This window comes from Hibiscus syriacus, unplaced genomic scaffold (assembly GCF_006381635.1).
Source record: "Hibiscus syriacus cultivar Baekdansim isolate YM2019G1 unplaced genomic scaffold, ASM638163v2 tig00117034_pilon, whole genome shotgun sequence".
In the NCBI taxonomy this organism is placed as follows: Eukaryota; Viridiplantae; Streptophyta; class Magnoliopsida; order Malvales; family Malvaceae; genus Hibiscus; species Hibiscus syriacus.
This window is the reverse complement of record NW_024063533.1, coordinates 5,293,113-5,318,810: the sequence shown is the minus strand read 5'-3', so window position 1 is coordinate 5,318,810 and position 25,698 is coordinate 5,293,113. Positions and strand designations below refer to the sequence as shown.

The 25,698-nt window shown below is 34.1% G+C and overlaps 1 protein-coding gene across 2 annotated transcripts in view; it reads left to right on the top strand.

Annotated features, from left to right (window-relative positions):
- Positions 1-25,153, top strand: part of LOC120196800 (vacuolar sorting protein 39-like) — a 35,180-nt gene extending 10,027 nt beyond the window's left edge. Inside the window, exons 3-14 of one of the 2 annotated variants that reach the window (XM_039198518.1) lie at positions 19,663-20,092; positions 20,495-20,706; positions 20,795-20,926; positions 21,008-21,151; positions 21,291-21,403; positions 21,720-22,140; positions 22,416-22,745; positions 22,981-23,202; positions 23,293-23,535; positions 23,748-24,194; positions 24,342-24,440; positions 24,605-25,153. In XM_039198518.1, the coding sequence (XP_039054449.1) occupies positions 19,663-20,092; positions 20,495-20,706; positions 20,795-20,926; positions 21,008-21,151; positions 21,291-21,403; positions 21,720-22,140; positions 22,416-22,745; positions 22,981-23,202; positions 23,293-23,535; positions 23,748-24,194; positions 24,342-24,440; positions 24,605-24,805 (2,994 nt within the window). In that variant the 3' untranslated portion in view covers positions 24,806-25,153. Of the gene's footprint in view, positions 1-19,612; positions 20,093-20,494; positions 20,707-20,794; positions 20,927-21,007; positions 21,152-21,290; positions 21,404-21,719; positions 22,141-22,415; positions 22,746-22,980; positions 23,203-23,292; positions 23,536-23,747; positions 24,195-24,341; positions 24,441-24,604 lie in introns of those variants that run through there. The other variant, XM_039198517.1, reaches the window with a different exon arrangement.
- Positions 25,154-25,698: the final 545 nt, after the last annotated feature.

Below are 25,698 nucleotides of genomic sequence, written 5' to 3'. Positions count from 1 at the left end.
TAAGGTATCTGGCATACCTCGGTACTTTTCGGATTACCTCAAGAAGTGGAATATTTATTTCTATTTTTCGTAATACATCCAAGATTTCTCTATCCTCTGATTGTTTGTATCTTTTAATGAATCTTTCAGAAAACGGAGGCAGAGTGACATAGGGAGATGGGGCATAATTAGTTTTCGATTCATCTTTATTCTTTTCTCGCGATTCTACGTTAAATGCTTCTTCTTCCCTCTAGGAGTTCAAATTTTCTTCTTTCTTCCGGGATCTTGCACTTACTTCCTTTGGGTCTGGTTGTTCAACAATTGTACCGCTTCGAAGCATGATGGCGCTAATATTCTCTATTGGATTCAACTCAGTTTGTGATGATAGCCTCCTTTGTGATTCTAATCTCCCCACGGTTTGAGTCAGTTGGCTCATCTGCTTGTCTATCTCTTAGAAGTGGGCTTCAGTACGAATCTGGAATTTTTCCTGGGAAAGTGTTAACCTTTCGACAATTGACTCTAATGATGTCTTCTGTGGTTGTTGTGGTGGTGGAGGTGGTCTCGCTTGATAATCTTTATTCGGCCTTAAGTTTTGAGAATAACTAAAATTCGGATGATCCATTCATCCTGGGTTGTAAGTATTGTCGTAGGGATTGTAAGTTCTCTGGGGAGGTCCTGGAAAGTTTCCAATTGCATTGACTTGAGTTGCTGCGTCATCTTGGATCAGTGGACAACCATCTGTTGGGTGATTAGGTAAAGCACATATTCCACATGATCTATTTGATCCTATCTTTCCTGCAACAAGAGAGTTTACGACTTCAGTTAATTTATCTATATTATTTTCTAAAGAATACGAACTTATCTCATGAACCCTCCGAGGAGGTTCATTATTTGCGTGGAACTGTTAGGAATTTGTGGCCATTGTGGAAATTAAGTCCCTAGCCTCAGTAGGAGTCATATTCACCAACGCTCCGCCGCTAGTAGCATCGATCATCTTCATTTCCAGTGGAGTTAATCCTTCATAAAAGTATTGAAGAAGTGTTTGTTCAGTTGACCCATGTTGTGGCAAACTAACACATAACTTTTTGAACCGCTCCCAGTAATCGTAAAGCGACTCTGCTTCAAGCTGCTTGATTCCAAGTATTCTCATTCGTAGTTTACTTACTTTCGCTGCAGGGAAAAACCTATCAAGAAAAAGACGAGTCATTTGAGCCCATGTAGTAATAGAATTAGGGGTATATAAAATAATCACTCCTTATCCGAATCGGCTATGGAAAAAGGAAAAGCTGTAAGTTTTATTTGATCCTCGGTTAGTCCCTATGGTCTCATGCTGGAGCAGACCATGTGAAATTCTGTGAAATGTTTGAGTAGATTCTCGTTTGGCAATCCGCGGAATGTAGGGAGGAGATGAATAAGGCCAGTTTTCAATTGGTATAGAGTTTCGCCTTGGGTAAAATCAATGCACAAAGGCTCTTATTCAGTGGGTGTCGCGGCTAACTCTCTAATGGAATGATCGGTCATCGAAATTGGTTCTGTGTTAACGGATTCACCTAAATTTGATTCTGATTTTGGATTTGATTGTTATCTCCTTCTTTCCCAAAGTGTCTAGACGTGAAGTCTCCTAGCTCTGGCTTCGATCTCCGGGTCGTACTCCACTAATGCGCCTGTATTAGTCCTGGTCATAAATCAAAAGCAAACAAAAAAATTAGTAACTTTGGCGAAGTCCCCGGCAACGACGCCAATTCGTTTTCGATGTCAAAATAAATTCATTCCTCTCAATTGATAAATGAAGAAAATGCGTAGTAAAGAGAAGTAAGGGTCGATTCCACAGGGACTTGGAAAATTATAAATTTCTATTCTATTTGTTTAAGCCAAGCGTGAAAGTAGTAACAGGGGGTTTTGGTGAAAAGTGATTAAGTAATAAAGAGTTTAAATAAAAGGTAATTAAAGTAAAAAAAATAAGAAAATAAAGATTGTAAATGGCTATGGTAAAAACAGCCTCAAGCTTTGCTTTGACTCAATTTCCTTAGATTATCGAATTAGATTTTCCCTTCGGGATTCATGTCAGTTACTTTGTCTACAATGGCTATCCCTGTGACTCTATTTTGTATACCAAATACCCAAGGAAATCTTTGATTCTAGCTTCGGAAATTGATCTAATCAACATCAATTGTCGTAGATTAATTACCGCTTAAGTTCATGGCTACTGACTCGGATTGTTGCGTCTATAACTGTCAATTCCAATCTCAATTCTCTCTTAGCGAAGCTATCTCGCCAAGTTTGTTCCCAGGAAGTCGAATGTGCTTTCTATAAGCCGAATCTTCCTCCCACACGTTTAATCGCAACAACAATCTAGACTAAAGTCTATCTTTGATTTTGAAAACTGTTTTGATTTTGAAAAATAAGCGCAGAGATTGAGATAGATATTTCGAAGATATTAATGGCTTGTTTCAATTCTCCCGTTGGAATTGAGTCATAGCTTCAGCTCTCGGCTTATGAAAAATTTAGCTAAGGATGACAAAAGTCATACTTAGCATATTTAAAAACAAACCTTTAAAAATAAAGTAAAAATAGAAAACTTGAAAATAAAATAAAAGAGAGAATTCTTATAAAACTAGAAAGAATAAGAAGATGGTAATCTGAGATATTGTTTTTAGGCTTACCCCAAGAGGGTATTTATAGCTTCTCAAAGCCTAAGGACAAAAAAAAGAAATTAAAATAAAATAATCCTAAAGATAATTGTTTTTCCTAAATTCAAACTCTAAACAAGTCTCCTAATACAACTCTGCTCATCCATCTTCCAGAAGACGCATTGAGTAGATCTTCTAGAAACCGCTGCTGACTAGACCTTCTAGAAACTGCCACGTCAGACCGTTTCGTGCCCAGAGTCGTGCCCATGCCTTCAGCCGTGACCAAATAATAAAAAAATACATAATGCGCTCGTTTTATCACTAATTCTGGAAAGTAAGGCCCTGCACGAAAATAAGCATAACATAACCAAATCAGCAGCAATAAACCCACAAGATCGAAGAAACAACGAGAAAATATTAACGATTATGAACACTCATCAGTAAGTCCTTACTGGGTGTGCAGGTGGGTGTATGGTTATGGGGAACCTACGCATTATGGTGATCGGAGTGATTGGATGAGGGTAGTGTTCATGTTTTTAAAACTAGTTTGATAAACTGATTTTACTGAAATATTTTATCAGTATGTTTTTATACGTTGTATGGAGCATACTGGAACTTTTAGCTCATTCTGTAAATTTTAACCTTTTCAGATAACAGCAGACCGTAAACTAGTAGACTTGGCATCAGGGGAAATGGACTACTGTTACTTTTGTAAAACAATATATTTCTATATGTCTTTCTACTATATTTTGGTGACATGTGTTACTATTGTCTTGATATATTTATATTTATGGTATTTTGATATGTATGTGTTTTTTACTGTTTTTTTAAAATAGGTATTCATGTATGTTTATTGTATAAATCCTTATTATGGATAAATTTCATAATATACTGAGACACGGATTTCAACGTTGTTTTAAATATAAAAAGAATCTCTGAATGTGATACGTGACCGCCTTGGTCTGGGCCTAACGTTCAGGCCGGGTCTAGGGGGTTACACTTCTTAAAGCTGGTCAGATTTGGGATGAATTAAGGGTTAAACACCCTAAGGTTCCATGGCATAGTCTTGTATGGTTTGCGAGGCACATACCCAAGCATGGTATTATAGTATGAATGGTCATTCTTGATAGGCTTCCTACTAGGGTGAGGCTCTTGAGGATAGGCTTAAATATTGAAAGTGACATGTGTGTGATCTGTGGTAATGAGGCGGAGGCCAGGGATCATTTGTTTTTCGGTTGTGACTTTGCTAAGGAGTTATGGGAGGGCGTACTGGCTTTGTGGGGTTTTTCACGCATCATCAATTGTTGGGAATTGGAGTTTGCTTGGGTGATGTTTCATTTCAAAGGGAAGTCCCTCCTCCTTATGATTCTCAAAATAGCTTGGGCTTGTCACTTTACAACATCTGGAAAGAGAGGAATTGCAGACATTTCAGGGGTAAGGCTCGCTCGGTGGATGTTTTTGCTTTAGATTGCTATTTCTGTGGTGAATTATGTAGCAGTTGACTCTTTTACTTGGTTAATATAAAAATTTATCCAAAAATAAATTTAAAAGAATCATATTTTTATAGAAAATATTCCTTTCACTCCAAAAAGGTATTAATAAAAATAGCAATTAATTGTTAATGACCTTACTAGAGGTAGAAAAAGAAAGAAAGAAAAAAGTACGTGTGGCAGCACTCAATAGGAACAATATTATGCATTAAATAAATAGTGAGAAGGAGAGGCAAATAAGGTGTGAAGATATGGGTGTTGTGTCCTCGGAGAATTGCAGAATCTAAACATTTAAGAAATGGGGTGGATTTGTTTGTGTTATGTCGTAATGAGTTAATGGTTGGAGATATATGCATCCTGTCTTGTCCCACAATAATACATTATTACGTTTCTCGCCTTTAGGCCTTGATCTGGGTATCACCTTTGGAGATCCATTCCTTTAAGCTATGTGGGCTAGGTTCTATGCCAACAGCACTAGATTTGATATGGATTCAATTATTCTAATTTGTTTATTTGATTCAAGATTTGAAATAGATTCAAATATGATAATTTAAATTTGACTTGAAATTTGAAATAAATCGAATTGAACTAAAATTGACTCGAATTTTAACTGTATCTTCCAAACTAAGGAGCATCCTAACCTACGAATCAATTATAGTGTACAAGATAAGATCTTTGACAAGCTCACGTGACTTGCCATAATGAAATCCAAGATCTGACAATCATACCTATTTAGTTTGTCAACCTATGAATAGTCGTAATTACATTACGTCTGACACCACCAGCTTATTTATCTTCTTCTGCCCTTTCAATCCACATATTCTGAATTATGTCTTCACCTCCCTTAGAGAACAAATGATCATCCTTACACCGATTGCGATTTTCCGTCCAACTAGAAGGGCTCAACCATCAACGATTGACATAAGCCACTTGTTCTAGTCAACAGTGATGATGATGATGTGTTTGAAGATTAAATTAATAAAATTTATAAATATGAAGAGTTAATTTATTGATCGGTTTAAAATTATGATCAAATTGATAAACTATATAAATATTAAGGATCAAATGCACTAATATATCAATTAAAAAGGTCATATAATCATTTTCGATAACTATTTAATTAACTAATTTAAAATTTAAAAACGATAATAAAATTAAAAATCTTTAAAATTAGCAAGAGATTCAATATTATTTGAAAAAGTATACAAATTTATTAATTTGGTTAGGTGTGACGTTTCTTTTATATGGGATCGATAGAGAACTGTCCAATAATCGCCATTGGTAATAAAAGGTTAAATTATGCATTTAGTTACTTAATTATTTCACAATTTTACTTTTATTATTTAATTATTTTTTAAAAATTCATATTTTTAAAGTAAAATTTCATTCATTCAAATGGTAATGACGTAAATAATTACATCATTTTAACACATTTTGTGTTGAGTTAATCGATCAACGAATCGGCCAAGAGGGGGTGAATTAGCAATAAAAATTTCGGTGGAAGCTTTTGCAGAAAATTGAAAATATTTGCACAGCGATTTAGAGTGGTTCAACTTTCTCAACCAAAGTCTACGTCCACTACCTTAGCTATCCACACTAAGGATTTTCCACAAATTCACTAATTTGTCTTTCTTTTGAGGACAAATAGTAACCTTACAACTCCATCAAGAATTATACCCCAAATTCTTGAGAACACTCTCTCCCAAAGAGAAAATTACAAATTTCGCAAACTTACAGAAAACCTCACAAGGCAAGATGTTTGCACAATTCTAGAACAAAAAAAGAACACTCAAGAATGAATACAATTGAGCACAAATGATATTCTTGAAAGCAAAATGAATATTGAATGAAAATTGGCTTGAAAATGCTCAAACAATAAGTTCAAGGCTTTCTCTTTGATTCTCTCTCAATTTTTTGTTTCTTGTTCTTGATCAATGGCTCCTGAGCTTGTTTAAATACACCTTCAATTGATTCTGAACGTTGGGGGATCATTGGTGAAGTCAATAGAGCCGTTATGGTGTAATTATCATTTAAAAATTTGTTGGGAGCGTAGGTGTATCGGTACACTCTCAAGGGTGTATCGGTACACTGTGTGTAAAATTCAAATATTTCGATCGTTGGTTGACTTAGTGTATCGATACATCCCATGTGTATCAGTACACTAATTAGGTTCGATGTTTCTCGGAGCCAGGAGTGTATCGATGCATAGTTGTGTATCGATACACAAAATGCATTCGATGTTTGGTTTGTATCGATACATCCAAGAGTGTATCGGTACATCCCTTAATAAAAATTATTTTTGGCTCGAGTAAGGTTCAAAATACTTTGTAAAAATGGTTTCAAAAATATTTTAAGACTCAAAGACAATTTTACACTTAAGTAAGGATTAAAATTGACATTTGAAAAACTTTGGAGTAATATTTTGATATTCGATTATTTTAATCGAATATATAATTCAAAATTGAATAAAATCTTAAAATTCAATTTCTCTTTATTTGTTATATCGAAACATCAAAATATTTTCAACAATCTCCCCCTTTTTGATATAACAAAACATTTTAGTAATTTTAAGATTTCCTTTGAAAATCATTTTTGAAACCAATTTTGAAAAATTACCCCCCCTTACTTTATTCTCCCCCTTTTTGTTAAATCAAAAAGACTCTAAAAACGTTTTTAAACAAGGTTTTTGAAAAATAGCCAATTGATATTTAGATAAAGTTTAAGCTGCTAAGATAACAATCAAGAGAATTATTAGCCATTAGTTCATAAACAATATTCATAATCAATGTGTAATGGTAATTGGTCATATTTAACTAATGATGGAAAAATTAATAAAACCAATATAAATTTAAACTAATCAAACCAAATTCAAACAATCAAAACCAAATATATATATATATATATAAGCATTCAAGTTCAAACATCCATATCATCCAAAATATATCAATCCAAACATCTAAAATGTTTTAACAATAATAATAAGTTCTAAGTTCAATCAACCTAAGAAAACTAAGCAAAGCAAGGTCTAATCATCCATAGGTGGATTGAGAAGAGGATAATGTGCTCGCATCTCTAGTGTAAGCGCATTTAATCGTTCGTTCATAGCTTCATTGTTTGCGCGCATCTCCCGTTGAGTTTCCAATTGTTGAGCCCCCATAGCGGTTAAATGGGACTTAATGCATGCAAACCTCAGATCAAATGAATCCAAAAACGATCAAAAATATGGAGGCATTTGATCCTCTTACTGGATCGGCTCGTCATCAGGTACATGATCGTTAATATCTCGCATAAGCTCTTGAAGCTCTGGATCATCGTCAACTGTCGGTGTTGGAGGAGCTCGTGAAGAGCTAGCTCCCGGTGTTTTCTCGGGGGATCGAACACAACGATCCTTGTCCCTGGTCCATCCCAACTTTTTCAAGGTTGTGAAATTTATTTGGTTCTTAAGCGGGATTCCTACATCAAGCAAGACCCTAAGGTTGGATTTGATAAACAAGTTGCTAAGAAGATAGCCATAAACTAAAGTTTCAACATATTTGGACGGGACATTGTTCACGGTTTCGACTAGCTCACCAAAGATGATTTGTGGCAGATTTATTTCTTATTCTTTTGGATACAATGTATCCACCAAAGGTCTAGTACTCTAAGCGTAGAATATCTACCTCCGGATGGTCTAAATCACCAAGAGATAATTAAGTGAAGAAAACGCTCGTGAAAGGTCTTTAAGGTACTTGCACTAGCATTAGCTTTATAAGGTGTTGCCACAATCTCTTTTTTGTTATCTAAACCTATGTTATCTAGTCCAAAGGTGTTTGTGATAGTTTCAGAGCCAATATAAATGAATTGACCTAGAAGATAGAATCGAATAAGTATGGTTTCAGTACGAGACTCATTTTAGATACAAACCGCATTAGAATAGAAAATACAGACTAGTTGGTGATAAACGATAGGTTTGAGGTGAAAGAGTTTATCAAATTTCCAAGAATGGAGAGTAGGAAGATATTGAAATTTCATATCAACCATTGCTTGGATAGAGAGAATACGCTCTTTTCGGATTTTGTATGACTCAAACAGATTATGGAACCTATGGTAGAGATCTTGTCTATGACCAGGCTCAATAAAACATGAGTTTAGAATGGTCATTTTCGGTTCGTTCGGGTTTGGATTTGGATTGGGATTAGGAATAGGAGGTCATTTTGGAGTTGGTTTGACGACCGACTAGAGGATGACCTAGCGCGTTTAGATATGATTAAAATCGGAATGGATAGGGTTACCTGTAATTTAAAACACATGTATGCAATATAATCAATCCCAAAACTCAATATGAGTCCGCAATATTCAAGCTTTTCTAAAATAATCCTAATGGGAAAATTTTGAAAAATATTTTGAAAACAATATTTGAAAAAATCATATTATGTATAGTTTTCATGAAAACAACCTAATTAAATCAAAAACAACAAATTTTAAACTAAAACATTTTTTTATTTCGAAAATTTAATTTTTTTTTTGAAAAATATTGTATTTTTGATGAAATTTGTTGTAGATTCTAGTTTATAATCAAAATATAAGCAATACCCGATCTCTATTTCGAACTAGAACTAATTAAAACTAGTCCTAAGTTCAAAATCAATAAATTAGTGGTTTTAGAAAATTACCTTGAAAATTTTCAGATTTGAGTGAGAATAGATGTTGTTTGCACAATTTTGTTGAATGTAACAGGATTAAGAGTTGAAGAATGAACTAAATTCGACTTAAAATCGTTGATTTGAGCAATTTAGAGAGTAGCGCGAAAGAGAGGGACAAATGACGTTGAGTGTTTAGTTTTTGGGGTTTTGATAAAAATGAAATTTTAGGGATTATAAGCCTAAAACCCGACGAGTATATCGGTACACTGCAGAGTGTATCGATACACATTCAAGAAATGCATAGGTACACTATCATAGTGTATCGATATATATCGAGGATGTATCGATACATAGATATGGATACACTGTGCACAAAAATGTTAAAATATCTATTTAAACACTCAAAATACTAAATTAATTAGCTCTAGTGGTATTGGCAACTCATATATCAAAAATTAACTATGTTCAATCAATCAAATCTATCCTTAAATTTTATTTGAACATATAATTAATTTTCACTAAAGATCATAAACTCCCCCTATCTATTAGCAGAGAATGCAATCAAAAATATTATTTTTATAAGCATTTTTCAAAAACTAATTAAAAATGTTAAAATTATTTTAAACACTAAGTCAAGGTAGGTTAGTTAAACCTAATTCTCTTCTAAATGTCCAAAATCTCTCTTTATCTAAAGGTTTTGTAAAAATATCCGCTAATTGATGCAAAGTATCAACATATTCTAGAACTATATCTCCTTTAATGACATGATCTCTAGTGAAATGATGTCTAATTTCAATGTGCTTAGTTCTAAAGTGTTGGATGAGATTTTTAGTGAGACAAATAGCACTAGTATTGTCGCACTTGATAGGAATGGTACCAACTTCAATTTCATAATCTAAAATTTATTGTTTCAGCCATAAAATTTGTGCACAACAACTACCGGCTAAATGTATTCCGCTTCAGTGGTAGATAATGCAACAAAATTTTGTTTCTTTGAAAACCATGAAATCAACATATTTCCTAGAAACTGATAAGTACCGAAGGTGCTTTTCCTATCTATTTTGTGTAACATCCTAAATCAGGGTCAGTGACTAAATTGCAAATTTTAAAAACTATGTGCTCGATTTCGAAATAAGTTAAAAGTTCATGGATTTAATTGAAGAAAGTTGATGGTAAAGTTTGGAAATAACAAGGGTATTATGGTCTTTTCTAAGAGAATATTTTTTTTATTCTCTTTTAAGGGATATAAAAACGTGGGAAAGGAGATAATTTCTCCAGAGTATTCTTCAGTCTTCTTCTTCCTCCTCTCCACCGTGAAGCCTTGTATAAGGTAAGTGGGTCTTCAGTTGGTTAATTCTTTTGTTTTAAAGCTTGTTTTAATTCTTGGGATGTTAAGAAAGATTAAAGAAAGCTTTAGGTGGCTTAAAACTCAAAGATTAGCAAGTTATGAGAAATTAAGAAAAATGAGTTTTTAAGTGAATTTTTTAAATAGAAGGAGTTAATAGATTTTGAAGTTTAATTTGACTTGTCAAGGGTTAAATTAAGAGATATGAAGTGATAGAATGGGTTTTAGAACATGTTGGAAATTTAGTGTGATTCTTGAATGCCATGTAAATGATAGAATTTTGAGTTTAAAGAAGTGATTATGGAGTAGAAATGAGTTTAAGTACGTGTATGAAAATTAGGAATATTAAAGGGAGTAAAGTATGAAGTGTTGAGCTGAAAATGAAGTGATTTTCAAGCTAAAAATATGATTTATGGGAAAGGGGAATCGGTACCCATTCAAGGGGAACCGATATCCCTTCAAACGAACAAAAATTTCCAGAATGTCATGAGGGAATCGATACCCCCATAGTAGGGAACCGATTCCCCCTAAAGGAAAATTGTGAATATTGGTTTAATAAGTTCGTTTAAGTTGGTAGTATCAAATTACAAGGTATAGGTATCTAATAATTGTCTTAAAATGTATAATTATGTAGATTCAGAGCCTAATCAAGTTCCGGAATCATTGACAAGTAAGATCGATCAAGGGGAAAGATAAGAGATTGGAATTGACTAGTGAGGCTAGGTGAGTGCATACAAGTTAGTTTATGATGTTTAACGGAAATAAGACTTGCGACAAGTCTATTTCCTATATTAGAAGGCTTGAATGTATGATCATATGCATATGTTTGATTTGGGTATATGTGATATATATTATAGTATGTATTAAATGATTTTTGTGAATGCATACAGTGTGATAAGTTATAGGAATTAATATGAATGATCTATATGATTACATGAGAATGTGAAATAGGTTATATGATAGGTGACCATACATGTTACATAGTAAATATGATCAATTATAAGAATCAAAATAATAGATTTATATGACTACAGGAGAAGGGTGATGAGTTAAATAAGATTAGACTATAGAGTAATATAAGAATAATATATTAGTGAAGGGAATTGAGTATAAATGATGATGCCAAACTATAAGATAAGTGTTATAGAGAAGAAGTATATTTAAAGAGAACTATGATATAGGATTTAAGTAAAATTTAACTAAATAAATAGATTAAACTGGTATAAATGGAAAATGAGATAAGTTAGGTAGCATATACCTAGGAGATAACATAAGATTATATGAATAAGTAGCATAAATGACATAAGGAAAACTTATGTGTTATATGATTTAAGCATTGAAATGAACAAAAGATATATTCAGGTGAAGTTATTTGGTGATATGAGTATATGCCATTATTATACGGTTTAGATGAAATACTATACATGAATAAATGTGATTGTGTGAGAAATGATAGAAACTATATGAGAACATGTATATGTGAAAGTAATCTATGTGATTATATGTTATATGAATACAAGAACCTGAGATATGTAACATGTGAATTATATGGAAATGATCTACGTGTAAGTGAACTATGTGACTATGTGATTATATGAAAATGTGATAATGAGCTATGTTCAAAAACTATGAGACTACGTGCCCATGTAATATGAATATGTGAACAAATGACATAAATGATAATGCCCATGTTATGTGTCATGAGAGCTAGGGGTATAGTTGGCATGCCAAGAGTCGAGGGTCTACGCGGTCCTTCGGGACATATATATATTCTTTGGAACATGTGTGAAGTCTTATGAGACACATACTTGATCCCTAGTATATGTATATGACTCTTAAGGAATGATATGTGGTCCTTATGGACATTATTATATGGCACTTCGGTGCATTTCTACGCGGCACTACGGTGCAATTCTACGTGGCACTTCGGTGCATTTATACGAGCTGTGGTGACAGCATTAGTGCATAACCTCTATAGACTCACATATCTATAGTTCTCACATGTGTTCATGGGCTAATAAAAATAATAAGATATATAAACTTGGTATGATTATATGTTTAGTTTGTTGTGAACTGATATATGTGCTATGATGTGATAATTAAGGATATTATGGATAAGAGTATAAAATTATAAGGACTAATGTACAAATTGATAATAATAGAAATGATTGTACATAAATATGTATGTTTTGATATAATGATATGTGTGTTTCTCGTGACATGGTACAAGTGCATATATATGTTGATGTATATGTAAATGAGTTATATGATTTGATAGCATAAAACAATCATGCATGATTAGTGGGTATGAATTTCATTATATGTATTTTTTATGCCTCACTAAGTCATCGACTTAGCGTGTGATTGTTTCACACGTAGGTTACAGAAGCGAGAAGAGAAGAGAAGAAGAATAAGACAGGTCAGCACATCCCTTACAAAATTTTAAATCAGAAAATAGAGGATTTAAATGTTTTTGGTTATTTTGAGTATAGTTGGCATGTACTAATTGGTTGAATTAGTTATGCTCTGATTGATTTTGGGTATTGTGGTCAATTTATGTAACTGAACCGCTTTTACTTTAATAAAATATTTAAATTTTCTTTGAATTTTGTCAAGAGTCAAAGTTTGAAAAGTCAATGTGACACCTCAGACTCATATCCGGGTCGGGTACGGGTTGGGGTGTTACATTTTGCATCCTCCATAATCCGCATCGGAGAAGGCATGCAAGCTAAAGCTAGAGTCTCTAGGATACCAAAATCCTAAACTAGGAGTATCCTTAAGATATCTAAAGATTCTCTTAATGGCTTTTAGATGTGATTCTTTAGGGCATTATTGAAATCTAGCACATAAGCAAACACTAAAAATAATATTCGGTCTACTTGCAGTTAGATAAAGCAAAGAACCAATCATTGACCTATATAATTTAACATCCACACATTTATTTCCTTCATATTTGTCAAGCTTTGTAGATGAGCTCATTGGAGTGGCTTGTGGTTTTCCATTTTCCAATCCAAACCTTTTTAGCATATCCTTGACATATTTTGCTTGATTGATAAAGATGTCATCTTTTCTTTGCTTGAATTGGAGTCCCAAGAAAAATGAGAGCTCCCCCATCATGCTCATCTCAAATTCACTCCGCATTAGCTTAGAAAATTCTTGCAAAGAGCATCATTAGTAGAACCAAATATTATACAATCAACATAAATTTGAATTACTAATATATCTTTACCTTTTCCCTTTAAAAACAATGTAGTGTAAACCTTCCTTTTGAAAAACCTTTTTCTATTAAAAAGTTTAACAATCTTTCATACCAAGCTCTAGGAGTTTGTTTTAAACCATAAAGTGATTTTATTAATTTAAAAACATGATATGGAAATTTTGAATCTTCAAAACCAGGAGGTTGTTCCACATACACTTGTTCTTTTATAAAACCATTTAAAAATGAACTTTTAACATCCATTTGATATAATTTAAATTCATTGAAACATGCAAATGCTAATAACATTCTAATTGTTTCCATCCTATCTACGGGAGCGTATGTTTCATCATAGTCTATGTCATCTTCTTGAGTATAGCCTTGAGCAACAAGTCTAGTCTTGTTCCTCACTATATTACCACTTTCATCAAGCTTATTCCTAAATACCCATCTAGTACCTATAATAGATTTATTGCTAGGCCTTTCAACTAATGTCCATACTTTACTTCTCTCAAATTGATTTAACTCTTCTTGCATAGCCATAATCCAATTTTCATCTTTTAATGCTTCTTGGATATTTTTAGGCTCTATGCATGAGATAAATGCAACATAATTACATATATTTCTAAGAGAATATCGAGTTGTTATTCCTTTGGATGGATCACCTATAATTTCACCATCCTTGACATAGTTGTATTCTCTTGGGTAAGAGATTTCCCTTTCTTCAATGGTTGGATTCTCGAGAACATCTTGAGTTTCCTCATCTTTCAATTCTTCCTTTGATGATGGTTCTCCAACGTCATGTCTAACATCATTTGTATTTACAATACCTACATCATCATCAACACAATAATCCTTCCTCGTAAGGAGATTATCATCGAAAACATGTATAGACTCTTCTACCACTAAAGGTTTTTTTATTAAATACTCGATAAGCTTTAGAATTTACGGAATAACCTAGAAAAATTCCTTTATCACTTTTAGCATCAAATTTGCCAAGATTGTCTTTACCGTTGTTTAAAACAAAACATTTACATCCAAAAGGATGAAAATAACTAATGTTAGGCTTTTTATTTTTGAAAAGTTCATATGGAGTTTTATTTAAAATAGGCCTAATCATTACTCGATTAATAACATGATAAGCTGTATTTGAGGCTTCCGCCCAAAATTGTTTTAGCAAATTGTTTTCACAAAGTATGGTTCTAGCAATTTCTTCTAAAGTTTGATTTTTCCTCTCAACAACTCCATTTTGTTGAGGGGTTCTAGGTGCTGAAAAATTATGGCTAATCCCATTTGAATTACAAAACTCAATAAATCCAAGATTTCCAAATTCAGTACCATGATCACTCCTAACATTAGAAATGGAGTAACATTTTTCGTTTTGGATTACTTTTGAAAACGTGATGATTTTTTCTAATGATTCATATTTAGTACTTAAGAATAGAACCCAAGTATATCTAGAATAGTCATCTACCAATACAAAGCAATATTGTTTTCCACCCAAGCTAATAGTCCTAATTGGCCCAAAAATATCTATATGGATCAATTCTAATACTCTACTAGTTGATACATCATTAATGGACTTAAAGGAAGCTCTTTTATGTTTTCCTTTAGCACAAGCATCACAGATTTTATCTTTATCAAATTTTAGCTTTGGCAGCCCTCTTACTAAATCTCCTTGAATTAGTCTTTGTAAAACACTCATGCTAGTGTGTCCTAGTCTCCTATGCCATAACCAACTATTATGTTCATCCTTAGCAACTAGATACAAGTTAGTCATATTAATAGAATCTAAAAGCACCATGTAAATGTTTCATATTCTATGACCAACAAGCATAATTCGATTAGATGCAATGTCAACAATTTTACAACCATTCGTTTCAAATAAGACATTGTATCTTTTATCGCATAATTGACTAATACTCAATAGATTATGCTTTAACACATTCACATATAATACTTTTTCTATTTGTATAGAAGAGGTATTACATATAGTACTTATACCTTCAATGTAACCTTTTGAATTGTCACCAAAGGTTACCACTCCTCCATTTTTGTCGTTAAGCTCTATAAACCGGCTCTTGTCTCCGATCATGAGTCTTGAGCATCCACTATCAAGGAAGCATGAATTTGAACTTGTATTTTGTGCCTTGTAGTCATGCTCCTTTTCCTACAAACATAGATTAATTTCTAATTTTTGGTACCCAATTTCTTTTGGGTCCATATTCATTAGTCTCTGAAATTCTAGTCCCCTTGAATATCCATTTGTGTAGGATATTTTTATCTTTAGTAGTAATGAGTTCTTTAGGAACCCATATACTTCTAACGATTTTACCATTAGAGGTTCTTTGGGGACCTCTATGATTGTTGTTTTTAAAACTTTTTCTAACAAAGTTGGATTTTGAGCTTTCTCCATTTTCAAAACGTTTTGATCCAACTTTATTGAAAGAAGCTTTAAGATCATCAATTTCTTTTTTATGATCGTCATGAACTCTTGAAAGTAAGTTATGCAAATCAATATTTTTCTTTTTAAAATCTTTGATTTTAATTTGCAATTCTTTAATTTTACTTTAATGATCATTGTTGGTCTTGGATATGAGATCATTTTCGTTTTTCAATTTTGAAATATCATTTTTGTGTTTCAAAAATAATTTCTCATAATCTGAAGCCAATCCAGTATACTCCTCTACTAACTCATCAAAAGAATAATCTTCAAAATCAAATGAGTTAGAGGTTACCTGAGAATCTTCCCCGGTGGCCATCAAACACAAGTTTACTACTTCTTGTTCCTCTTCATTTGATAATTCATCATCATCATTCCAAGTAGCCACGTGTTCCCTGTGCTTCTTCTTGGATTGACCCTTTTTCTTTAATTGCGGGCAATCATATTTGACATGCCCGGGCTTTTTGCATTCATAGCAAATGATCGGGTCCTTCTCCTTTGGTTCATTTTTAAAGCCTTCATTTCTTTTGAATTTTCTTCCTCTGTTGGGTTTCATTAATTTTCTGAACCGTTTGGCAAATAATGTCATTTCCTCGTCATCGTCATCTTCATCCAAATTACTCTCATCTTTTATGGATTTGAGAGCAACTCCAGCTTTTTTCTTCTTCTCCATCTCCTTCTTTTTCTCGTCCTTCTTCTCGAGGTCTACCTCATCTTGAATCATCATTTCATGCGTGAAGAGATAATCGATGAGTTTATCGAGAGTTAGAGACTTTAAGTTTTTAGCTTCGATAATTGTCGTCTTCTTCGATTGCCAAGCTTTAGGAAGAGAATATATTAACTTCCTCACAAGCTTCACATTTGGAATGATCTCTCCATATGATTTGAGACCATTGACAATCACGGAAAATCTATTCGTCATAGCTTTGATATCTTCATCCGGTTTCATCCTGAAATTTTCATAGTTATGAGTTAGAAGACTAATTTTAGATTCTTTTACCTCGTCTGTGCCTTCATGAGTGACTTGTAGTTTATCCCATATTTCCTTGGCGGTTGTAAAAGATGAAACTCTCTCTTATTCATCTAGTCCAAGAGCACAAAATATTATATGGATAACCTTTGAGTTGAGCTGGAACATTCTTGTCTCTTCTTCACTCCACGATCTTGAATGACTGGAAAGTATGGTGTATCCGTCTTCCACGATATTCCATGCTCCCATGTCACTTGCTTGAATGAAGTAGCTCATTCTATTATTCCAATAAGCATAATTAGCTCCACTGAAGAAATGAGGCTTGTTGATGGGCATTGAATCAAGAACGAAGTCGAAGTTTGAAGTGGAGGCCATTGATGACTTGAATATCGATATAAATCTTCCCGAATCGACTCAAGAGGTGATTAAACCTTCAAATGAGTGTAGCTTTGATACTAATTGTTGAGTTAATCGATCGACGAATCGGCCAAGAGGGGGTGAATTGGCAATAAAAATTTCGGTGGAAGCTTTTGCAGAAAATTGGAAATATTTGCACAACGATTTAGAGTGGTTCGACTTTCTCAACCAAAGTCTACGTCCACTACCTTAGCTATCCACACTAAGGATTTTCCACAAATTCACTAATTTGTCTTTCTTTTGAGGACAAAGAGTAACCTTACAACTCCCTCAAGAATTATACCTCAAATTCTTGAGAACACTTTCTCTCAAAGAGAAAATTACAAATTTCATAAACTTACAGAAAACCTCACAAGGCAAGATGTTTGTACAATTCTAGAACAAACAAAGAACACTCAAGAATGAATACAATTGGGCAAAAATTGTGTTCTTGAAAGCAAAATGAATATTGAATGAAAATTGGCTTGAAAATGCTCAAACGATATTCTCTCTCAATTTTTGTTTCTTGTTCTTGATCAATGGCTCCTGAGCTTGTTTAAATACACCTTCAATTGATTCTGAACGTTGGGGATCATTGGTAAAGTCAATAGAGTCGTTATGGTGTAATTATCATTTAAAAATATGTTGGGAGCGTAGGTGTATCGGTACACTCTCAAGGGAGTATCGGTACACTGTGTGTAAAATTCAAATATTTCGACCATTGGTTGACTTAGTGTATCGGTACATCCCATGTGTATCGATACACTAATTAGGTTCGATGTTTCTCGGAGCCAGGAGTGTATCGATGCATAGTTGTGTATCGATACACAAAATGCATTTGATGTTTGGTGTGTATCGATACATCCAAGAGTGTATCGGTACATCCCTTAATAAAAATTATTTTTGGCTCGAGTCTTTGTAAAAATGGTTTCAAAAATATTTTAAGAGTCAAACACAATTTTACACTTAAGTAAGGATTAAAATTGACTTTTGAAAAACTTTGGAGTAATATTTTGAAATTCGATTATTTTACTCGAATATATAATTCAAAATTGAATAAAATCTTAAAATTCAATTTCTCTTTATTTGTTATATCGAAACATCAAAATGTTTTCAACAGTTTGACTCATCAAAGTAAAACAAAAAAGGAATAACCCTCTATAAGACCCAATAAGCTAGAGAGTAGGGTACTGTGTTCGCCTCTCGATTGATGTACATCATCTTGAGTTCCAGATGTCTATCAAGCAATTCGCAAGCCTCGTTGAGTAATAATCCAATGACGGAAAGATCCCTTTGTTGATTCGTCAAATGATTCACAATGAAGATGTCATCTCTTTCAAAGATCACATTGGTCCAACCATTCTCAATCGTCAATCAAAATCATACCTAAATTTATGTATTTATGTTTTTGTTTAGTTTTTGTCATCTACTGTTAAAAAGTAAACAGAATTGAAGACATAACATTTTTTAATTTTTTTAAAGTACTAACATGACATTACTTTATAGTAACACGTCAATATTATTATTATTTTTTTAACGCTGACCGACTAAAACGGAATAAAATATATAATTTTAAATATAAAATAATTGAATGATTAAAACAAAATCACAAAAATAATTAGATAATTAAATACATAATTTAACCCTTTGAAAAATTGAATGCGTTATCAAACTAATATTGAGAAATAAAATAAAGTTAAAATCAACATAAATTAGCTTTATGAAAGGCCCATCGACCTACCTCTATTAGCTGGATGAAAACATACAGACGTTACCATATAAGGAAATTTGTGGTTGATTTGTGATGTTGAAAAAAATATTGATTGAATTAAGGTATCGTCGGAATTATTTCTCGAGATGATATAAATATTACAATAACTGAAATGTTACACTAACTAAGAGTCACCGAGAACGCGTCTTTCGGAGAAAAAGTCGGGAATACAATGCGTCTTTCCCATTGTTATGCTGAATCAAAAGCTTTAGTTTCTTAAATTTCTCTAAGTAACAATGATTATCTATTTCAGTAATTAGGTGTGACTTTATGATTACATATTGTCGTCCATGCGACTTCTGACAGGTATTGTAGCATTTACACTAAATCATAAAATAATTTTAATTAAACTTTATTTCAATGAATACTTTTTTTTCACAACTCTACATCAACAAATTAGCCGAAAATTGTCGCTTAACCCTTGATTCGTTCCATTCATTGCCTGTTTTAAAAATTTATTGAATACGACGTGGAAAGTTGCTATTGGATTTTATGAGTAGGACTATAAATGAGACGAGACAGATCGTGAGTTATTCGAGATCGACTCGGTTAAGGCTCGATAAATACTCAAATTAAACTCGCAAATTTTCGAGTTAAACTTCATTTCAAAATTTTTTAATCTAATCGAGTTCAGCAATAATCGAGTTCGACTCGACTCGTTTACGACTAGACTCGTTTACGGGAACAAAAACAGCGCGGTCCTCACGACAACTCACCAAGGTATGCACGCTTGATAAGAAAGGGCGTCGTTGTGATATTTATTCCCGAGAGTAAAATCTCCAATGATTTGAGAAAAGTCGGAATTAGATGATCCAAGAAAATGGTGCACAGCGCCTATGATTCCTTCCAGCTCCTCACCGGTTGTCCCAATAAAATCGACGCCATCGAATCCTACGGCTCGAAGCTGCTGCTCGGCTGCTCCGATGGATCTCTTCGAATCTACGGTTCTGATCCCTCTGACGCCGATCGATCTCCTCCGTTCGATCCCCACGCTTTGCGTAAGGAACCTTACGCGCTTCAGAGAACCGTTTCTGGGTTTTCGAAGAAGGCTCTGATTTCAATGCAAGTACTGGAATCGAGAGAGCTATTGTTATCACTGTCTGAATCGATCGCTTTTCATCGCCTCCCCAATTTGGAAACCATTGCTGTGATCACCAAAGCTAAAGGCGCTAATGTCTACTCTTGGGACGATCGTAGAGGTTTCCTTTGCTTTGCTAGGCAAAAGAGAGTCTGTATTTTCAGGCACGACGGTAATTCCATTGAATTTCTCCTCCTTTTATTTCTTTGACATTACCAATAATTTTATTTATTTTTAATTTCTCAATTTTTTTAAAGGAAGGGAATGAAAGCCAAAGTTTTTCTTTCAATGTACTATTTCTGGAGAATAAATGCTTGAATTTACTATAATCTAGAATGATTTATTAAAATTGGTTTGCCTATTGAATCATTATTTTTACTTTTAGCTAATTAAGGTTTTGCTTTTTAGCAACTCTTTTTATTAATCAAAAAGCAAACGGGATAGTTAACTATCAAACAAGCCTTATTGATGCGATCTCTTGATTTAGATTTGGTAAATTTGTTCTATATTTTCGGAATTAATTGTCATCGCCTGGTAACTGTTGAATGAAATTGATCTGAAAATTAATGTGCAGGAGGGCGAGGGTTTGTGGAGGTAAAAGATTTTGGTGTACTAGACACAGTGAAGTCTATGTCATGGTGTGGCGAGAACATATGTCTAGGTATTAGAAAGGAATACATGATACTAAATGCCACAAATGGTGCATTGTCGGAGGTGTTTTCTTCAGGGAAGATAGCGCCACCTTTGGTCGTTGCTCTTCCTTCTGGGGAACTTATTCTTGGGAAGGTAATGACTTAGTTCCATAACTTATTTACAACATCATAGATCTTTAAGCTATAGAATAACATCAAATGTGGTTCCTGCTGTCACTTAGGAAAATATCGGTGTCTTTGTGGATCAAAATGGAAAGCTTCTTCAAGCTGATAGGATATGTTGGTCAGAAGCTCCTACTGCTGTTGTCATCCAGAAACCATATGCAATAGCTCTATTTCCAAGGCGTGTTGAGGTAGGTGTGATTAAATGCTAAAGAAAGTGGGCTTTTGCTTCTATTAATATTTAAGCAGTTTCACTTATTTATTCTTTGCAGATTCGCTCTCTTCGAGTTCCTTATCCATTGATACAGAATATTGTGCTCCCTGGTGTTCGTCGTCTTATAAAAAGTAACAATGCCATTGTTGTAGCCTTAGAAAATTCTGTTCATGGACTCTTCCCTGTTCCTCTTGGTGCACAGGTATTCCTAGCATGTTTAAGAATTTTAACTTTCTCCTATGAATTTTGATCCTTCTTTTTCCTTATGCTCTAACATCAAAGTTTTCCCTAATTTGAAATGCTTTGAATATTGCATTAAAGGCATGCAACTTGCTTTGCAGATTGTCCAATTAACAGCATCCGGAAATTTTGAGGAAGCATTGGCCTTGTGTAAGCTGCTTCCACCCGAAGATGCAAGTCTTAGAGCGGCAAAGGAGGCATCAATCCATATAAGGTGGATTTTTCCTCATTAGCAGTTATTGTTATGTGCACTTTATCAAGTTTAATAAGAATTAATGAATCATTCACAAAGCTTATATTAATTTTAAAATACCACATTATCATTGTAAACCTTTTAGAAAAATTTCACATGGTCATGCTCTATTTTGTCATGAAATTATATAGAGAAAAAAAATCCGCATAAGAAACCTCTGTTTCTTACTAGGAAACTGCATTTTCCCTGGTATATAATCATTAATTTCAATAGGTTATTCAGGTTTATTGTATGTTCCTCAAGTTATACATTCTGGTTAAGTGGTTATTTTCTGCAGGTACGCTCAATATCTTTTTGAAAATGGGTCCTATGAGGAAGCAATGGAGCACTTTGTGGCATCTCAAGTAGATATTACATATGTTCTATCTTTGTATCCGTCCATTATTCTTCCCAAAACAACTGCAGTGTCAGAGCCAGTGAAGCTGGCGGACCTTTCTCTGGATGCTCCACACCTTTCAAGAGGTTCATCTGGACTGTCTGATGATCTGGAAACCTTTCTCCCACCATCAGAGTCTGATGAGAATTCTGTGCTCGAGTTCAAGAAAATGAGTCACAATACTCTCATGGCTCTTATTAAGTTCATACAGAAGAAGAGATACAGTATTGTAGAGAAGGCTGCTGCTGAGGGAACTGAAGAGGTAGTTTTAGATGCTGTTGAGGATAGTTTTACTTCGTCCAGGTTTAAGAAATCAAGTAAGGTGAGGCCAATCTCATTTTTTGTAAATGTCAATATTTTGTTACAGTGATGTTTATTTTGTCTCTATGTCAATTTATACATTAGAATTTGGCTTTTATGCAGAAGTGCATAATTGTGTGGACATAAACTGACAAAAATATTCTTAAATTCAATCCTAAAACAAGGATTAAAAAAATCTTGTAATCACTTCTGTTAATGTCCATTTTTCCCCAAATTTTCAAAAATTTTGTAACTTATTTTTATTTTGATGATCTAACACTATGCTTTGCCTCTTAGGGGCGTGGTAATGTTCCAATTAACTCAGCTGCCAGGGAGATGGCAGCTATACTGGATACAGCCCTCCTCCAAGCTCTGCTTCTTACTGGACAATCAGCAGCGGCTGTTGAATTGCTTAAAGGTCTTAATTATTGTGATGCAAAAATATGTGAGGAGATTCTTCAGAAAGGAAATCATTATGCTGCTCTTTTAGAACTTTACAGAAGCAGCTCGATGCATCGTGAGGCATTAACACTTCTACAGCAATTAGTAGAAGAGTCGAAATCAAACCAGTCGCAAGCTGAACTCATCCAAAAGTTCAGTCCCGAGGCAATTATTGAATATCTCAAGGTCAGATCAGTTAGTGGGAAACTTGCTCTTAATGCGTGTTGGGTTGGATGTGATGGATAAAGGGAGACTGAAATTTGGCCCTGACTAATATGAGAATATAATGTAATTTTGTTATGGCTTGATCTTGCAGGCCATTATCTGTTAGCATTAGGCACTTGATTTCTACTATTTGAGCACAGGAACATGATCTGATGAAACTTCTATATGCTGAATACTTTATATTGTTTACTTACAGCCCGTCTGTGGCACTGATCCCATGCTTGTACTTGAGTTCTCGATGCTTGTTCTTGAAAGCTGTCCAACACAAACCATTGAGCTTTTTTTGTCTGGAAATATTCCAGCAGACATGGTCAACTCTTATTTGAAGCAGCATGCTCCAAACATGCAGGGGAGGTACTTGGAGCTCATGCTTGCAATGAATGAAAATGGGATCTCAGGGAACCTGCAAAATGAAATGGTAAAGACTCTTTCTGTTTGCTATAAAATAACTCAGTTCAGTTGGTGTTGGTGATAGTGCCGCTGATGTTACTAGCAATGACTATTCCAGGTACAAATCTATCTTTCTGAAGTACTTGAATGGTATTCAGAACTAAGTGCTCAACAGATATGGGATGAAAAGGAATATTCTCCAACCAGGAAGAAACTTTTGTCTGCGCTGGAAAGCATCTCAGGATACAATCCTGAGGCTTTGTTGAAACGTCTTCCTCCAGATGCTCTATTTGAAGAGCGTGCGATTCTGTTGGGGAAAATGAACCAACATGAGCTTGCTTTATCACTATATGTTCATAAGGTAGTTTCTGGTTTATATGAAACGTTAAAGTTGTTGAATATTTGATTGAACTAGGGTAAATAGAATGCACTTTCTGTTAGGAAATAACTGCATAGGTATTATTTCATTGCAACCTTTTTTCTACCCCCTGCCCCCACTTTTTTTTTTTTTAAATCGCCTGTTCTTCATTGTTAATATGCTCCTAGTAAATGGATTTCTCTTGACCTTCATAGCTTCATGTACCTGAACTGGCACTGGCCTATTGTGATCGGGTTTCCGAGTCAGCTGTTCATCAACCACCGACAAAATCTTCTGGCAATATATACCTCACTCTGTTACAGATATATCTGAATCCTCAAAAAACAACCAAGAACTTTGAAAAGAGAATTACAAATTTAGTATCATCCTCAAATGCAAGCATCCCAAAGATTAGTTCAACAGCTTCATTTAAAACTAGAGGAGGACGAAAGAAAATTGCATCCATCGAAGGTGCAGAGGATATGCGTATTAGTCCCAGCAATACTGATAGTAGCAGGAGTGACGGTGATGCTGAAGAATCTAATGAGGAAGGAGGTTCTTCTATCATGCTTGATCAGGTACTTGATCTTTTGAGCCGAAGGTGGGGTAGGCTCAATGGAGCTCAGGCACTCAGACTCTTACCAAGGGAGACTAAACTACAGGTATGCCCTAAAAATCTTGAGTTGATTAGAAAGATGTGGTTGCATCTTGGTGTTTAATTTCATTGATATCTAAGTTTTTAAGTTTCCTCTGTGCGTCAGAGTACCAATTACAAACACTTCCTTAAGTTATCTGCCTTCTACCTGTAGAACTTGCTTCCATTTCTTGGACCTTTTGTGAAAAAATCCAGTGAAGCATACAGGAACTTCTCTGTTATCAAGAGCTTGAGGCAAAGTGAGAACCTACAGGTATGTAAATTGTTTAGGCACATAAAATAACTTATACTGTTTGAGATTTCCTGTTAGACTGTGTTCACGTGTGTGTTTATTCATCAATATGGTGGGCTTATTGGAAATTACTTTTTTTTATCCTCTTTCATCCAATCATGTATCTGAAATCTTATATGAAACAGGTGAAAGATGAACTTTACAACCAAAGAAAAGCTGTAGTGAAGATCTCGAGTGACAGTATGTGCTCTCTCTGCAACAAGAAACTAGGAACAAGTGTATTTGCCGTCTATCCGAATGGCACAACACTGGTCCACTTCGTTTGCTTTAGAGATTCACAAAGTATGAAAGCAGTGTCCAAAGTCTCACAACTAAGGAAGAGATGATTCTGAGAGTCTCCATACAGTTGGACGTATTGCTATTTTTCATGAAAAGATGCCGCTCAAATGCCCAGAATCAAAGCTCAGAAACAGTTTGGAGGCATTTATTCTTATTATTTATAGGACTCCTAAAACGTGAGTGGTGTGCATAATTCGGTGTCGGTAATACAGTTATGAAGTTGAAAGCAGTGGTTCAATGGTGACTAGGCCACCAGCGACCGGAATGCTTCAATTTGAGGATTCATTATTTGTGTGAATGCAGATTCTGGGACACTTATTTCCCTCTTTTTATTCTTGTTGTTTGAAGACCTTATTACAGGTACGTTCAGTCCATAATCAACATGGGTTTTGGTAGATCCGTTGCGTATGGGATTGGTGTAAAAATGATGTTCATTAGATTTGAGTTTTATCGCCTTACTGCAATCAAATATTTTAAGGGCATATTATGAATTTCATCACCCAACTTTCTTCACATCCTATTTTGATCATTAAAAATTTAAAAAAAATAATTTACTTACTGAATTTTCAATTTACTCTTATTTTGATCATTCATCTTTAAATCAGAAATGAAATGGTGATATGACAATCACATGTGTTGATGTGGATTGTCTTTTTCCGGCATGAAATTCACGTCATCCATGTAATTTTTCCTTTTTTCTTCTTAATTTTATCTTCTTTCTCTAATGAGGAAATTTTTATAGTTTTATTTGTGTCATGTTGACGTTAAAATCATCATTTTCTGGTGTCTTATTCGATCACTCAAGACACTAGCAAACTTCGTCGCATCGTCTTCTACCACTGTATTAATTTAGATATTTTTATTAAAAAATCACTTTAAAACTCATGAAATTCAACCTAAAATTCGTAAAACTATAAACCACTTTGATTTACAAGATTCG